At 44.4% G+C, this 18,393-nt stretch overlaps 1 protein-coding gene and 1 long non-coding RNA gene across 4 annotated transcripts in view; one reads left to right on the top strand and one right to left on the bottom strand.

Annotated features, from left to right (window-relative positions):
• The window catches only part of Tbxas1 (thromboxane A synthase 1), a 175,031-nt gene that overhangs the window by 133,737 nt on the left and 22,901 nt on the right, over positions 1-18,393 (bottom strand). For all 3 annotated transcript variants that reach the window (XM_031381610.1, XM_031381609.1, XM_031381607.1), the window contains 2 exons: positions 12,133-12,226; positions 8,829-8,881 (listed from right to left, as the gene is read on the bottom strand). In XM_031381610.1, the coding sequence (XP_031237470.1) occupies positions 8,829-8,881; positions 12,133-12,226 (147 nt within the window). The remainder of the gene's footprint in view (positions 1-8,828; positions 8,882-12,132; positions 12,227-18,393) is intronic.
• LOC116098762 overlaps positions 14,360-18,393 on the top strand; it is a 5,325-nt gene continuing 1,291 nt past the window's right edge. Inside the window, exons 1-2 of the long non-coding RNA XR_004121939.1 lie at positions 14,360-14,373; positions 17,488-17,551. This is a non-coding gene — a long non-coding RNA (uncharacterized LOC116098762). The remainder of the gene's footprint in view (positions 14,374-17,487; positions 17,552-18,393) is intronic.

Below are 18,393 nucleotides of genomic sequence, written 5' to 3'. Positions count from 1 at the left end.
TCTCTCTCTCTCTCTGTGTGTGTGTGTGTGTGTGTGTGAGAGAGAGAGAGAGAGAGAGAGAGATGTTTCTTCTAACATAGACTATCAAGAGTTGGGTCATCACCTGCGGGAGGTTGCATAGTTGCTACTACCTGGAAAAGACTTCCAAATGTCACCTGGTTCTTTGTTTTTGACAAAGTTATATTGGTTAGATTTTCTCAACTTGACACAAGGTAGAGTCAACTGCCAAGAGGGAAACCTAATTGAGGGATTGCTTCCATCAGAGCACCAGTAGGCATGTCTGTGGAACATTTTCTTAACACTGATGTGAGAGGGTGGAGCCCACTATGGGTGGAGCCCCTGCTGGGCAAGTGGTCCTGGTTAGTACTAGAATGCAGGCTGAGCAAGCCAGTAAACAGCATTCCTGGATAGCCTGGATCCATGTTCCTGACTTGAGTTCCTGCTCCAACTTCCATTCATGACATACTGGAAGCTGTAAACAGAAATAAACCCTTTGTTCCCCATGTTGCTTTCGTCCTGGTATTGATCACAGCAGCATAAAGCAAACTAATGCAGTGGTTATAAAATTGTTTACTGAGTTGTGAGCAGCTTGCATTTGTCTTCTTTTTCATGAAGTATTCCCAGTGATTCTTGGAGTAAATAAGGCAATCTTTTACAAAACTTCCATTTGTGTGTGTGAGTGTGAGCACTCTTGTGTGCCCATGCACAGTCCTGGATCACAGTGTGGTCAATCATCTGTTTACTGAGGTTCAACATTAAACAGAGTGTCAAGGTCACTGATCCAGTTCAAATCTCTCATTTACCTCTAAGTAAACAGAGGGAAAGTGAATGATTGGCCTGAATCCATTAAGCTAACAAGTGGCAGCTAGAAAGAGTAGAAACTGAGTTTTTTTTTTTTTTACCCTCCTCTTCTACCACATTCAGTTGAGTGCTTCAGAGACTGAATTAATATACTTTTGTTCCTTTTGAGTATGAGTCACAAAATACAGAAGTCATCAAAAACCACATCACATTTTATGGCTATTGCTACATGAAATCAGCATAAATGCCCAGCAAGAGCTGATAAATAAAATGTAATGTTATACACTCATGCACACACACACATACACCCACACATGCAGACACACACACACACACACACACTGGAGTTTGTTAAAGCCATAAGTAATATCATTATGAATCTGGTAGAGCTGGAGATCATCATGTTAAGCAAAATAAGCCAGACTCAGAAAGACAAGTATTTCAAACTTTCTCTCATTTATGGAATTTTGATTTAAATTTAAATATTGGGAGGGCTGTGATGAGAAAAGAGGAACAAGACGGGGTAATTGGTGTATGAGGAAGACAGATATATCACATATGTGTAGCATCTAGGTGTGTGTGTGTGTGTGTGTGTGTGTATGTGAGAGAGAGAGAGGGGGAGAGAGAAAGAGACAGAGACAGAGAAAAAGAGAGAGAGAACTATTTGAAGGGAAGAAGAGAAATACTGAGAAGAAAAAGGGGCAGGAGGGTGAGAGTCAAGTACGTACAAGGTACAACTAAACACTTACATGAAAATGTCATAATAAAATTCATTATTTTGTATGCTAACCAAATATGTATACTAAAAAATATCTGCAGCATCCATCACTTCTACTTTGCTACAGAAAGAGAATGGGAGAATAGTGCATGGCAGGAGATAAATGTGGTGAAAGAGTTGGAAACACAGGTATTTAAGCCAGCTCCAGAGACGCCTGTGGATGGAGACCAGGAAACAAGATGCTCTGCCCCATAAAGAAGAATGGAAATTTGGGGTGGTTCCTCATCAGGGGTGACCAGAAGCTATGACCCTGGGGGGTAAGTGGAGAATCAGTTCAGATGTCCGGGAAGCGTGGCTCTAGCTATTTCCGTTTGGTCCTCCATGCACATTTACATGAGTATAATTGTGTACTTATCAGGCCGTACACTTGGCTGGGACTCAGTTGTCTTACTGGCCACTTTCCTCCTGTTCTCAAGGGGCTCCTCCATCTGCCTGTTGTCAGGGTAGGCACTTGAAAAAATAATGTTCCTTCCATTCTGTCTTAGTTAGGATTTCTAGTGATAGGGTGAAATACAGGACCAAAGGCAACCTGAGGAGGAAAAGGCTTATTTCAGCTTATATTTCCACATCATAGTCTATCACAGAAGGAATTCAGGGCAGAAACTCAAACAGGGGAGCCAGGAGCTGATGCAGAGGCCATAGAGGAGTGCTAGCTTGATGTTTTTTCATATGCACCCAAGGACAGGCTGCCCAACAGTGATACTGCTCACTGTGGGATGGGTCCTCCCACACCGACCATTAATTAAGACAATAGTCCATAGGCTTGCCTACAGGTCAATCTTATAGAGTCATTGTCTCAGTTGTGGGTCCCTCTTCTCAGGTAACACTACTTTGTGTCAAGTTGACATAAAACTAGCCAGCATATATGCAATAGCAGTTATACATTTCCAGGAACTTTAAATTTGTGACGTTCCAGGCTTAGTATTTGTGACCCATGAGAATATTAAAATGTACTTTATAAAACAACACTCCGTGACTATGGCCTCAAGGCCACCAGGTCTCGCTCTCTTTGTTCCAAGCTCAGTTGGCCTGCTGTTCACCACTCTTCAGCACTCCTCAGTGGAGCTCGGGATGGGGATGTTCTATTGGTGAGGCTAGTCTCCATGCCCCAGGAGCTAGGCTGCTGTGTGAAGACTATCACTCTACGAGCCATAGATTCCACTCACCTCACACCTCACACAGTCACATTTTTAAAGCCAGTGTATTCAGATGTCTCAAATCATGTGTGTGTCTGTGTGTCTGTGTATTTGTGTCTTGTGTGTGTGTCTGTATATTTGCATCTATCTGTGTGTCTCTGTCATCTGTCTGTCTGTTTGACAGCCATCATCCACCTCAGCACAGTCTAGCAGGTTATACATCCTTCCAATCCCTTCAACTTCCAGTGTTTTTCTTCCATGGCAGAGTTCCAGGAACTCTCCCTCACGTTGCTGATATCACCCTTTAACTACATAGAGCTAACTTCTCTCTCTGCGACTCCTGGTCTTCACCTTAGTAAATGGACACGGTGGTTAAGGGCTCTTTTTTTATCAAAAGTCCACACACCAGTCACTTTTGGAGCACAAATACTCCTGAGAAACAGCGCCGTGGCATCCAAGCTGAAAGCAAGCTTATTAACGTCACCACAAATGCCACCCTGTCTTCCATAAGCTCTCCACTCTCTCCCTGCCTCCTGACCAGGTGCTATCAGATCACCCATGCTAACTGATTAACTCACATGCTAACCCTCCATGTTAGACGCGTAAGGACACCTCCCCTTTCCTCGGTGTGAACTTTGAAACTCCGTGTCAGTCCCCCCTTGTGGAAGACATATTTGCTCAGCACTTTGATATATTTTTTTTTCATAGTTTCCTAGAGATTGATTGCTTCAGGTTCTCATAATTGCAAAGGCACTCACGGAACATCAGCTGCTGCTAGATACAAGGAGTTTCACACAAGCCATCCAAATTAGAGTGCCCAGTAAGGAATCCAGTCCAGTAGATATTTCAATAGAACAGAGGAGTCAGAAGTGCTTCTAATATAAAAATTCCTGAGTAATGATGTGTGAAAATGTGATACTTGAAACCACTTGGAAAAGGGTGAATTTCTGAGTAGAACCATCTGGAAAAAAAATAAGTGTTTATCTTATATGAGTCAGCTTTCTGACATGGAAACAAAACACTGGAGGTAATTAACTTATGGAGAGAAAAGGCTTCTCTTGCTCATGGTTTTAGAGTTTTAATCCATGACCAGGTAACTCACTGCTCTTAAGTGTCTAATGAGGTGCCTGATAGGAGCAGGGAAAGTGCATGGCGAAGCGAACTGTTCATCTTGTGGCCAGGAAGAAAGACAAGAGGGAAGGACTAGATTCCCACAGTCCTCTGTGAGGTGGGGCCAGAACTTTAAAGGATCCCCAGCAGGCCTCACCTCCTAAAGATTCCATAACCTGCTAAAATCATCACCCTGGGAGCAATACCTTGTACATATATTAAATATAAAGGGCTGCTTACTTTAATATGTAAAGAGTTTCCATGAAAAAATTAGGAAAATACGAACTCAATACAAAGTGGCAAAAGATTCTCCAGAAAACAAAAATACAGTGAATTTTAAATGCATAAAAAATGTTCAAAGTTGTTTAAGATAAATAAATACTAATTAAAGCAACATATATGCCATCAAATGGTAATACATTTCTGACCACTTATTTTAGTGGCAAATACGTGAAGAATCAAATTTTCTCATGTTTTATTTGTGGGAACATAAGTTGATATATGCCCTAGAGAGAGCAATTCAGTAATATCAAAATAAAAAATGTAGATAGTGTCTGGCCTAAAAATTCCATTCCTAGGGATTTATCCTACGGACATACTCAGGCAAGAGAGTAATGTTGTATATTTGAGAATATCCACTGCAGTGTTGTTTGTGAAAGCAAAAGGCATCGATCAACTGAGAAATTATTTTTAAAGTCAGTGTATTTCCATACAATTAAATCCTTTAAAAAATAATGTAGCATTTAATAAGGAGTGTATTGAAGGAGAACGTTGTCCTGAAGACCATTAATGAACACAGCAGGAAGGGAGAGCAATCCTTACCTATCACAGATTATCCACATGAGGAGAAGCTGGAGACAAAGGCTGCCTTCATGGCTCAGGGTATGAAGTCGGAGCAGGCTAAGCATGTCTCTACACACCCCTTAATGCTTTATGAATCCTGTGTGGGGTTCATGTTTACTTATTTACAACTAAATGTCTTAATGGGAATGCAGGAGGTTATGCATCAAAGCTGGCTTCATGGAGGGACACAGGTGCATAGGTGCCAGGTGCCAGGGAGGAGCCCTGCATCCCAACAAGGGGGAGCGAAGTTTGCACCAGAGATCAAAACTAAAGTGATGTGGAGACAAGAGGAAGTGAGAGTGAGGCTAAAAAGCAGGGCCTCGGAGTGAGTGGCTGAAAGATAGATGAGGCGAGGGAGAGGGGATTCGATGCAGGCCTTGAGTCATTACTAACAAGCTGAATGGAAGCCCTACGTATCTATCAGTAATCATTGCAGCTTGCTAAAGAGTCCTTTTTACTGTGTTATACAGTCCGTCACAAACCGGAGGGCATAATTTCTCCCCTGCTTATATTTCATCATCAGTGATGGTGCTGACGTCATTCTTAAGGGCATGGGGATGGAATAGAATAATGAAGCTTGGAGCTAACCCTCAGACTGAAAGAGATCGTGGGTAATTATTAATTGCTTTAAGGTCATCCAAAGCCATAGGCCCCTGTCATCTTCATCTTCTGTGGCCAATGGCATTGCTGGGCAAGTCAGAACTGACCTAGCACCAGAGGTAGAAGCTGAGCAGGGTGGACACCAGGCTACCTGGTTATACTCAGATTCAAAGAAGGATGCGGTTTTCACAGACCTAGCAAAGCCACCTATAGACATAGTTAGACACTGATGTCAGTGAGAGCGATAGTGAGTGTGAGAGTGATAGTGAGTGTGAGTGATAGTGTGAGAGTGATAGTGAATGTGAGAGTGATAGTGAATGTGAGAGTGTGAGAGTGAGTGTAAGAGTGATAGTGAATGTGAGAGTGATAGTGAATGTGAGAGTGTGAGAGTGAGTGTAAGAGTGATAGTGAATGTGAGAGTGATAGTGAGTGTGAGTGATAGTGTGAGAGTGATAGTAAATGTGAGAGTGATAGTGAATGTGAGAGTGATAGTGAGTGTGAGAGTGAGAGTGAATATGAGAGTGAGAATGAATGTGAGAGTGAGAGTATGAGAGTGATAGTGAATGTGAGAGCGATAGTGAGTGTGAGAGCCATAGTGAATGTGAGAATGATATAGTGTGAGAGTGATAGTGAATGTGATAGTGATAGTGAATGTGAGAGCGATAGTGAATGTGAGAGTGATAGTGAATGTGATGGCTACATTAGTGAGAGTAACGCTCTCTGTCCCTCTCGGCAGAATCCTTCCCCAGCATTGCCTTGCCGGAAACAGAAGTGGGAAGGGGAAAGGGCTTAGGAGCCTCTTCCAATTAGAAGTCCCAAACGCTGACTCTGACCAAGCTACGAGTAGGTAAGGGTCCGAACACCCAATCGCGGCCATCTTATGAGAGCAGCGGAGAGATCCTCCTCGCTGTGCACACCCATCTCCACATGCAGGCTGTGCTGCCCCGCAGGGCTCAGTGCCGCTCTGCTAGGCATCCATGGGGCAGAGTTTCACTTGTCCCATGAGGAGTCAAACCTATTTGATTTTTCAAGTTTGAAGAGGACCATGATAGACTCTACTTCCTAGTCGTAAAAGCAGCCTGAAAATCAGCGTATCTCAAAGAGAATTGTTTCCTGGGGGAAAGGTGGGGGTCTTTGTTGTTTATGGACCATGGCCGTCTTTGACACTCTGAATCAGAGAGACCATTATGCCGAAGTTAAGGATCAAGAAGAGTCTTTTAGGTGTGATGGGAGCTTAGATAGATGCCATTTCTACTTGCCTGTACACTGATGGAGACCGGGAGAGACCGTAGACGCAGCAGGAAGCGCCTTATGACCCATCATTCTTTCTACAGGAGAAAAGGTTGATGGCTTTGTGTGAAGAAATTATTCCATCATTCCCGCCCCCCTTTTCTCCAGAGGAGGGAACAAAGAATAGAGATGATACTGCAATTTTGATCTCTACAACCTCATTTGAAATCATTCTCTGTGATTTAAGTTTTCTGGAAATGAAAAGGATAAATTGTGTGAACTTAGTTAAAGTTGGAAAGAAAAGTTGATTGGATAGCCTGTTGTCAAGGAAACCAATCTCTCTCTCTCTCTCTCTCTCTCTCTCTCTCTCTCTCTCTCTCTCTCTCTCTCTCTCGTGTGTATGTTCATGTTCTTTATACTCTTCAGCTGACATTTAAAGATAACTCTAAGGTACTTAAAGCTTCCACACTAAAACTGTATTCAAGGGAAAGAATTCTCCAAGAAAGTACTTTCTAGAATTTAAAACATGGGAGAACCTTGCCTAACTCTGGTGGAGACAGGGGCCCTTGAGCCAGTACTGCGTCCTAGAAACATAGGTGGCCGCCACAGTCAGGATCAGGCCTGAGATTGCAGAATGAGGTTTAAAAGGTAGCAAGACAGCATGAGGGTTAGATGAAAGGCAAACAGGCCAGCCCCTCCATGCTTTAGCAGCCAGAAGCTACCCGTGAAAAGGGAAATTCTGAGTGAAGTCAGAGACCACAGAGGGGGAGGAGGAGCTTATTATTTACAGACAATTGTCCCCTGCCCACTGCCCCATGGGAGGGCCAAACCTCCCCTCTCCATCAACACGAGGCTTGACCAAGGGACTCTGTTGCCTCACAGAGGCCATAGCAAGCTCCCTGTTCCAGTTCCGAGTTGAGCCACGAAATTTGACTTGACAGGAAGGGTGCCAGTGAGCATGCTCAGCAGCGCCCCTTGCTCTCTTGAATCTCTGCTTTTTCATGAGAAGACGCTGCCCTGATGAGCCCGATCTTCCACGAAGGCTAGGAATCGTGAGAGACAGAGCTGCACAGAACCCTCCCAGATTACACACAGGAAGCCCAGAAAATCCTTCCAGCCAGCCAACCTCCGCCAATTCTCAGATGCCCGCTAAATGACAAGTTGCTTATGTCACTGAGTTTGGGTGGGGGGAGTGTGTAACACATAGCAGTAACACTCATATACATAGAACATCTACTACAGCAGCTTAACATTTTAATTTCTCAAGGCCATGTAAAACCATAGAAAGTGGGTAGACCACTTGTTTTCCTGGGTCAAGCCATGTCTATGCACATTTCAAGCCAATACCTTTCCAAAGCAGCACTGAGAGAATACAGGTTGAGACCTTCGGAGCACAAAGGTCTCCAAACAACGGAACCCATCAGAATGAATGGGTAGACAGTACGACAGAAATTTAGCACACCTAGAAAAATGACTGCCAGCCTGGAGATCCAGGAAAAGCTGCTAAAGGTCACCCAGTGGCTGAGGAGGAGCCTTGTGGGAACACACTGAGGGTATGGGGACCCTTTTGAACACAGACCCATGTGGAGGATCAAGAAGATTCAAGTCTTTCCAAATTTGAATATAGAAAACTATCTAAGCAAAGACTCGAGGCTAACATTATTGAATCATAAAACGCGTTAAAGAGGGGCTGGAGTGATGGCTCAGCAGCTAAGAGCACTTGCTGCTCTTGCAGAGGGCCTGGGCTTAGTCCTCAATACCCACATTTGGCTTATAACCATCTGTAACACCAGTTCTAGAGGAGCCAATGCACTCTTCTGGCCTCAGTAAGCTCCTGCATGCATGTGGTACAAATATACAGACTCACACACATACACATAAATTAAAATAAATAAATCTTTAAAAAAAAAAAGACTGCATAAAAATAATCCACGAAAAATAAAGGTAAAGGCTATGTTACTTTGGTGGCCACAGGAGTGACGAACAAGGGTGACCATGTGTCCCAGTGTATCCTGGACAGAACTGGTCACACTATTGCCATATGTCATTGTCCAAAGAACTTACTTCCAGTGTCAGAAGTATGCCAGGGTAGCTGACAATAATATTACTGTTAGCTGGCACACCTTACCCACAAGATGGAACTAGGCAAGTCCAAACAAGAGCCAGCTCTCTCTATGTGTGAACTGTAGGGTATTTTTCCTTCTTAGGCATCTTCAAAAAAAATTTCACAATAATATAGTACATGTCAGTCCTACTACCGTCATAACTTCCACATCAGTTCAACATGAGAAGTCAAAACATGAAGAAGAGAATGTGAGTCTTCCTCTTACCCACACAGAGGCCCGTATCGCTCTCGAAGTTCCAACTGGCTCTTCCAAAAGCCCTGGAGAAAAAAAACACACATACACACACAGCACCATGGTAAGAATAAGACTGAGTAAAATTTCAACGATTCCAACTTACTCAGAAAAAAAAAAAAAAAGCCTAGAACAGCAAGAACACAATTACATAAACAATAAAAGAAGAATCACTGTTATATTGCGTTGAAGTGCTGTAGAATATTGAGTAAAGAAATGGCTTTTTAAAATATTGCTGAGTAAAACTCTCAGCAGCTCTATTTAATGGACAGAAGAGGCCATGGGCACTTAAGTTATCCGCGTATAATTGCCGCTCACACATCTGAAAACTATTTGCTTTCACATCTACAATATTCCCCTCGGGGTATGGTTCATATTTGCCAAGTCTCCTTTCATGACCCATATATGTGTAAACTTCCGAATCTACCCAAATTATCGCAAATTCCGAAGTCTTGTGATCTGAGTTAGAGGTCCAGGCATAAGACTCTCAGCATGATTTTTCATAAGCAGAAGCGCTAGGGAACCAGAAGATGTGTGTGAGGCAAAATGGGTGGAGGTGAGAAAATTCTAGACCCCTGTGCTGTGGATGTAGACAGAGGGCATAAGCAGGTATGATGGGTTATCATGTGGGCAAACATGGAGAACTGATATGTGAGAGGTGGTGGGAAGGAAACACACACACACACACACACACACATATACACACATATCAACATGCATTGTTGGGAGGGGCTGGGTGCAAATACTAGATTTAAGTAAAAGGGGTGGAGAGTCAGAGAGCTGATGGTTAAAGGAAGCACATGTTCTGCATGGAACCATGCCCTGTTCCCAGTAACTCCTTACTTCACAGTGCAAGCCTGGACTATAGCAAGAAAAGCCCAGATGAACACAAAAGGCTCTAAATTCAGGGCCCCACCTATAAACAACAAAGGACTACAGAGACTGGAGAAATATTCCTCCTTAGACATTAACCCGATTGGTTATCCAGGACCGAGTGGTCAGCCCTGAAGACACACACACACAAGTAACACTAAGTAGACTGAGCAAGTTGTATCTATACATCCCTAATTTATAAACTAAAGAAGAGGTCATGATCTTGAGAGGGAACAGGAGAGGCATGTGGAAGATATGGAAGAAAGGCAGAAAATGATGTAATTATATTTTAATTAAAAAAAAAAGTCCCTCAGGTGGGCGCCCAAAAGATTACTACATCTAAGTTTTTAATAAACCTCTCTAATGATTTGGCCTCCCTGTTAGAAAGAGGCATGGTGTTGCAACATCTGTAAAGCAAACTTAGCTGTGCTCTAAAAAAAAAGCATGACAGAATTTATATATACAGAGACGAGAGCTGAGAGGAACTGCTGTAGACACTCTTTGAGTCAGCCATCCGGGGTTCTCCGTACATGACATTATTTTGTCTGCCTTCAAATGTTAATAGCAAATTAATTTTACTTAACTGACTATGACTGATCATATCCCCCCTACCCTGCAATGTGTGGAATTTATTTTTATCCAATTTCCTATATGATTTATTTGTTCTATTTTGACACTTTTAAATCTCTTTACACTTGCTTCAAGAGGGTGTAGGAGGTCTGCTGGGGTGACTGTGGGCTTAAAAGTTGTGAACGGGGCACCCTAGAGGGAAAGATGAGAGAAGAGGGTGTTTGAAAAGCAGGGAAGATAGAAATGCCGGCAACAAATGGTGAACCCAGAGGGGGGAAAAAAACAGAGAGAAAACTGGAAAGTGTCAGGCAAAAGGCCAGATGTGGGTCACTCTGTCTAGCGAATAGACCAGAAGCTATGGGGTGGGGGAAGTCCCAGCATCCTCCCAGAGCTGCTGTCTCATCAGTATGCCCAAATTAGCCCTTCCTGCCCTTGTATGGCAATTCACAGGCAGGATCAGGTGGTGGCGCCTGCTGTTGGTCTGGGTGCAGTGTCCCCACAAGTTAATCGAGCCTCAGAGAAAAACCAATGGCAGTAAAAAATAACCTTCAAAGACAGATACTGCACCCCTATCTACAAACTCCTGGTCATCTCCGCTGCCATGTCACTCTGGCGAGCTAAAGACCAGAGGCTTAAAATAAAATATCTTCTCCCTGAACCAGCTTCCCTTCCCAGCCACTTCCTTCTGTGGCCCCCACAGCCATTGTCTTTGCTCCACAGGTTCGACCTTTGGCTACTGCCTCCCTCATTTCTCAAAGTCCTCTGAATCTCGGTGTCACTGGAGCCCTGACTTTGTCACTGATGCTCTCTTCTCAGGACTGTCATTGCCTCTTTGTACAAAGTCCTCACCCCCTTAGCCTTGAAGTCCACCACAGCATGGATTCTGCAGCCCTGACCTCAGCTCTTGACCTTTGCAGTCTTGCCTTTCAGGATCGATTCTCTACTCAACAATGGTTGTCTAGATTGGTTCCTGGTTGGACCTTCAAATCTGGAAGTACACTAGCCCATGCTTCACACACAACTTTGTTCTCCTGGATTCCCTTGTTGTTAGCTTTGGTCCCTGAAGCCTGCCAGCTGACCAGTGCCACCATTCCTACATGGGTGCCCTCTTGTGCATGGTGCCTTCTCCATGGTGTATCTGTCTTTGGCTGCAGTTACTGCAGGACCCCCTTCTCCAAGATCTCCCCAACAATGATCCCTCCAGTGGTTCTCCCTGAAGCAGGTTCGAGAAGTTGCTATCTGCATTTCCCAATCCAGTTCTTGATACAACCCAACTGGTGGTATACATCATTGTGGCACCGTGATCTTGAGAGTGTAAGTAACTTCTACTTTTGCGTTCTAGAGAGTGTATTTAAATACTCAATAAGTTGGGTCTGGGGTAGGTAGATGAATGAATGAATGAATGAATGAATGAATGAATGAATATATAGTGATGAGTCATAAGAGATGAATCATCATCATAACACAAGCTAGAGATGTAGCTTAGTTGGTAGAGTGCTAGCCTAGCATGCACAAAGCTCTAGGTTCAATCCCCAGCACTGTATAAACTGGGTGTGGTAGTGTCCCCCTCTAATCCCAGCACTCAGGAGCTGGGGGGAAGAGGATCAAAACTTCAGAGTCATCACACAGAGAGTATAAAACCAGCCTTGGCAACCTTTCCTCAAAAGGGAGGGAAGGAGGGAGAGAGGGAGCAAAAGAGGGAGGAAGGGGGAAAAGAGTCCAATGGAGAAGAATTCTTCCTGTTACATGGATTCTTCATGTGAAGATCACCCTGACTCCCAAAACATAAACAGAAGTGGGAATCTTGTGACGATCCAAAAAGCCCATGTCTCACCTGGCGGAAAAACATCAAGTTTCCAACAAAAGGAGAAGGCTTGGGGTGTCTGATGCCCAACTTCTCCAGTCTTGAGAATGCTGATGTGGAGTACCTGGGTAGACAGAGAAGCAAATGTTTAAAACCAAGAAACTGATGCTAGTAGTCCTGTGACTGGGCTTGTTATGAAGGAGAGCTATTGAGTTCTCTTAGCGAGGCTGAGAGAAGTTTCCTGTGAGCACATCTAAGGACTCAGGGGCAGGGAACTAGCAAGAAAAGAGAAGGGTAAGAACTCAGGAGGGCCTCCACTTGGGCCAATGGGATCTCTGAGGCCTTTGAAGTCTGAGATGCCTCAGAGAAAGGTAGTCTAACAGCCTCCTCCACTAGAACTCTATCATTTCCACACATACGCCTCAGCTCCTCAGCTTCTAAATCTATCATGAGCCATAACTCGGAAGACACAGCAAAAACTTACAGGGGCAGAGGATAAGCTCCTTGGTTGTCTTAGGGTTTTACTGTTGTGAACAGACACCATGACCAAGGCAATTCTTATAAGGACAACATTTAATTGGGGCTGGCTTACAGGTTCAGAGATTCAGTTCATTATCATCAAGGTGGGAGTATGGCAGCATCCAGGCAGGCATGGTGCAGGAAGAACTGAGAGTTCTACATCTTCATGGAAGGCCACTAGAAGAGAAGACTGGCTTCCAGGCAGCTAGAATGAGGGTCCCATGCCCATACCTACAGTGACACACCTACTTTAACAAGGCCATACCTCCAAATATTACCACTCCCTGGGCCAAGTATATACAAACCACCACACTGGTATTATTTTTTAGGTTAAGGCCGACCCCCCCTCTTCATATATAACTTGTTGCTCATCACATCCCATGGCCATGGCCTCATTGAGAAAATCAAGTGGGGATGGAGGCACCTCGTGGCAAGGAGACTGCCTTGCCCCCACTTCCAGTCCTTGTCAGGCTCTGTTTCCTGCCTAAACTCATGAGGGAGGCAGATTCTCTTCATCCCAAACCAGGAAATGTGTCCCAACAGGGTCTGCACTACTTTTCAGTAAGGCTGTCCAAACACTGGTATTGGGGTCTTTCAGTTTATGGGAGCAGAGAGGTGACATAGAGTCAGAGCTGGCTTTGGCAAACCTGCCATATGGTCCCATCCCCACCCAGCCAGACAATTAGGTCAAAAGTTCAGTTGGTTCGGAAAAATTAATGAGTCAAACTGGGTGTTTAGCATCATGCAGAGATCATCCAAATCCCAATTTAGGAACAAGGAAAAATAACAAAATAGCCCTCCAGTCTGGTGACTGATGAATACTAACTCTCAAAACGCGCTGCAGGGAGGAAGATGGGATGTTTGTTTTATTCTCTGACCTGAGAACAGTTCAGCATATCCTCTAATATCTGTGTGGATGGAGACACCACCTAAGTACAGTTTACATAGGCACAGTAATGTGGCTACGGCTAAAATAAATAGCCATGAAGGAGAACCAGGCAAGGCAGCATGGGAAACAGCGAATCCTTCCACCATCTGAAAGTACTGCTGGTCTGAATGACTTCCCAGAACATCACCATTAAGTCCACATTTGAGTGGAATCATGAAGCACACACTAGAGCCTCGTGTGAATTACATAGATTAGCCACACTCACATTCCTGCTCATTAGCATGTGTGCCAAAGGTCAGGTGTGGAAAAGGTAGCCTTTCAAGAAGGTGATGGTATTTTATATGACTTCCTTTATCCCCAAAGAGAGAGCTCAAAGGAGACTCAGATCTATTGAACGCTTCCTTTAACACTCTCAAATCGGAGATTATGTTCCCTTTTTTCCATCTTTTTTTGCAAATTATTTTCTAAATATAATCTCTGATGGGTAGAAAGAAATATGAAGATCTTGGGCCACGTAATTACATCTTAATTTAGTAATTAGATGTCTTGATTGTCTAATTAAAGGACAAGAAGTCTACCTAATTACACATGCTAATTACTATGCAAGTCCGTGCCCTCATTATGTAACTGCACTTAGGAGAACACTGCCTGTGTGTCTCTGCACAAAATTCAGACATTTTCAAGCATATGGCACCAGCAGAGTGTGCCCTGCACACAATCACAACTTTTCCTTACAGCCTGAGCTCTGGTACAGAACGTGGGAGTCTTCAGCCCGGAAGTAAGCAGGCAAGGCCTTCATCAGCCAGAGTCCGCGAGTCCAGATCTGCAGCAGGAGATTACCACTACCAATGCAGGGAGAAGAGGTATAACACAGGCACAATTTGTGCCCATCTCAATTCCTTCTCAGTAACCTGTTTTCATGTGCTCTGGTCCCTGGGTCCATAGGCTGACCTCCAAAATGTCTCCCTGGATACCCAAGTCCACAGAGTCCTTCAGGGATAGAGTGATATGTTGCAAAAGACAAGTTGAATCCTGGCCTCCAGGACCTCAGAACCTGACTCTGTCTGGAAATAGGGTTGGTGTGAATGCCTTTGGTTCTGATAAGGTCATACTGTTAAGTAGATCCCATCCAAAAGAACTGGGATCTTTGTCAGAAGATGTACATATTGTTCACCCCCCCCCACCCCCGCTGCTGTGACAAGAAGCAACTTGAGGAGGAAGGGCTAACCTAGCCTTTTAGTTCAATGGGATCCAATCCTTTGTGAGGGGGGGAAGCAGGAAAGCAGAGCGGATCGGGAAGCAGAGTGTAAGCAGGAGGTGTGTCAGAGCTTTGAAATCTCAAGACCCCTGCCCCAATAGCTCACTTCCTCAGGCAAGGCTCCACCTCCTAAGGCTCCACAAACTTCCAGAATAGACCTCACCTCCAACGGGCAATGGTTGGTCAAGCACACGAGCCCATGACGGGTGTTTCACATTCAAACAACAACAAAATGGCCCTGTGAAGACAAGACACACAGAAAGCAAGCCAGATGACCGTAAGGGCAGAGACCAGAGGGATGCTGCAGCTAGCCAAGGGAGGTAAAAGGTCATCAGAAAACTCCTAATACGAGGAAAGGAAAAGGAGGACTTTGTCCTACGAGGCTCAGAGGAAGCTCGCTCACACCGTGATTTCAGACTTCCGGCTTCTAGACCTAGATTGTTTCACTCAGTCCTCGGATAGCACAGCTGTGGGAACTGTGGCCTACTCACGGAAACATTCCAGGCAGTCAGTGAAAATATTTTAAATTTCTTTTTTCTTCCTGTCTCTTTCAACATTATCATTGTAAAAGAAATCTGTCTTTTTGTGTCTTTAAGTTCTGTGCTATCCGACAAAAGTCCAGGTGGCCTGGGGTGGTGCTGTGAAGAGCAGGTACTACGAAGCCATTGCGAGATCACCATGTTGTGACTTTCCTGTGACAGGGATTAATGGAAATATGCCCACCACTACCATTCTGGACATCTGTCATTGTTTATAGTAAGGATACTTAAGTCAGAAAATGACAGTAGACATACACATTGCCCCACATTAAATCCTCTGGTTTAATTTTCACATCTAAGGCAATCATCACATGCTACCGAACACAAATCTCGCAGCGCCGTTGGTGACGCTTAGGGCATCCCTTCTCAAAATAAACCCAATTATATGCATTGCTTTTACAATAAGGCTAAATTTGAAAGGTTACAAGCTGCCCAGTCTTTCATTTTCCTCAAAACCAAGGCACTCTCTTGATGGATTTTATGTAGGGGTAGGCCCATTGTTTAGACAAAGAAGCCACTTGAGGTAAACTGGGAAGGGAGGAAGAAGGAGGGCAGGGAGGGAGGGAGACAGGATCTCACATAGCCCAGTCTGGCCTCAAACTTGTTATTTAGCTGAGAAAGACTTACAACTTCCCATCCTCTGCTCTCCACCTTCTGACTGCTGGGAGTACAGATGTGTGCCACCGCACCTGGGCAAGCACCCTATAAACTGGGCTCCGTCCCCAGGCCTTGGAGGATGCTTGATCAGTTTATGTCCAATAGCCTGAGGGTTGGAATGGCAGAAGCCAGTCAGAGGCCATTCTGGCCTGCGGCTTCCCTCACAGTGCGCATTACATAGCTTGTTATCTATCCTCAGTCTCCTTCCTTTCCGATGATGTGGGTCTTCCCCTTCCACTGGACCATTCCTGTTATAACGCAAATCCATCCTTGTGTTTTAAAGCCTGGGAGCAAATGCCCATGATTCCACTCACAGCCTTGCTTTTCTTCCCTCCTGTCAGCAGAGTTTCTTGTTACTGCGCCCTTCCACCCCTTCCACCCCTTCAATGCTATCTATGGCTATTCCAGCTAAGCTGCTACATTTACACAATGGGAGAGGACTACTCTTGTCAAGGTCGCCGATGAGTTTATCTTTCTCAACCTGGTGATCCCCTGACAGTCTCTTTACTTGGATTCTCAATAGTAGTTGCTTGTAGCTGAGCACTTCTTTGGGAACACTGTTCCCTCTTTATTTCCGTGATGTCACCCACTACCCTTACGGGCTGCTGGCCCCTTTCCTTCTGTTGACCCACCACTGTTAAGACTGTTGACAAGTCCAACACCCCGGCATGTCTGACTCTAGCTCTGCTCTCTCCATTGGGCTCCCATCCTCTTTACCCAGCTCCCAACACAAACGCCCATCTTAAATGTCTATTCAGCAACTTAAACAGTAACTGTTGTAGTGGTTTGAATTGAGGAGTGTCCCCACAGCCCTGGCATTTCAACACTTGGTCACCAGTTAGTAGTGCTGTTTAGGGGACTTTGGGTAATGAAGACTTGCTGGAGGAAGTATGTCATTAGGAGTCGGCTTTGAGATCGGGACTCTCAGGTCATTTCCAGTTCATTCTGTCTGCTTCATGCTTGTGATTGTAGTATGAGGCCTCCTGTTCCTGCTTGAGCTTGGAGCCATGTCTGCAAGGCATGGTGGACTCTCATTCCCTGAGGAGTATGAGCCCAAACAAACCCTCCCTCCTATCAGTTGCTTTTGGTCAGGGTAACTTATCATAGCAACAGAAACATTTGTAATACAATTACCAAATGTAACTATTTCTATTGTCAACTTGATTAGATTACAAAATACCCAAATGTGGTGTGCTAGTGAGAAGTTTTAGAGAGATTAGCTGTGGAGGAGGAAAGAGTCTCTCTTGAGGTTTGGTCTGTTGTTATGTACTGTAATGTTGAATATTGGACCCCAAGGCCTAGTTGCCCCCAGGGATGAGAGAATCTTCACATAGACTGATGCTGTGTAACCTTGCCCCCCAAGTTACCCCTGATTGGTGAAATGCCTATCGCCTATAGCTGTGCAGAAGATAGGGGTAACTATGTGGTAGCTGGGTAAGATGGGGTAGGGATAACTAAAGCTATGATATTTAAATGTTAAATAAAATAACTAAGTAATTCCCTCTAAAACAATTGCTCCCCAGCCCTTGTGAAGGCCATCCATAAGCATGCAGACCAATGGCGCAAGACAGACATCTCAGAGACCTGGTAGGTTGTATAATTGTTATAACTATGATTCCCCCTCCTAACTGGAAGTTAGACACCCCCATCCCAAGACTGGAGTGCTGAGTCTCAACCCCAGCCAGGCAAGGAACCCAGCCTCCCCACATCCCTCCTGCCTCCAAGAACTGTCAGTTCTGCTGACACCTAGACTTTAGACCAAGGCATGATTATGCCAAAGATGAGCGATTTGAGCAATTCAGTAATAATTGCAGTGACTCAAAACATCACATATATTTAAATTCATGAGTTCAAAATGATACAGGCATGTGGCATCACCTTCACAGCATGTGAAGAGACTAACTTCTAGAACCATATTTGAAGCTTCCCCTGTTGTTGAAAATTGGAGAGAAAAAGGCAATTTTCCAGCAGTGGTAGCACACACCTTTAATCCCAGCACTCAGGAAGCAGAGACAGGCAGATCTCTATGAGTTTGAGGCCAGCTTGGTCTACAGACAGACAGACAGGTCGTCAGTTCCAGGACAGCCAGAGCTACACAGAGAAACCCTGTCTCAAAAAAACAAAACCGGCCTTGACGCCTACAGTCTACACAGCCAAGTAGGTAATAGCTTTCTAGAAATAATCATAATTTGAAGAGAAGTCACCGGCTAATGGTTATGAGTCCAGAAAAGTAACTTAGTTTTCCATTTTAATCCTAAGTCTTCAAGACAGGAAAGCCAATAGAATCAATTTGCACCTACCAGCTTAATCATCTTACTCTTCCAAATCCATTCGTGTGTGTGTGTGTGTGTGTTACCTGAGCAAATGTTGCCATATCCCTGTTTCACCAGTACTGTCACCTCCCAATTCCTTTTTTGTGCCTTTTTTTT

The sequence above is a fragment of the Mastomys coucha genome, unplaced genomic scaffold (assembly GCF_008632895.1).
Source record: "Mastomys coucha isolate ucsf_1 unplaced genomic scaffold, UCSF_Mcou_1 pScaffold20, whole genome shotgun sequence".
NCBI classification, from domain to species: Eukaryota; Metazoa; Chordata; class Mammalia; order Rodentia; family Muridae; genus Mastomys; species Mastomys coucha.
This window is presented reverse-complemented; position numbering and strand designations above follow the sequence as displayed.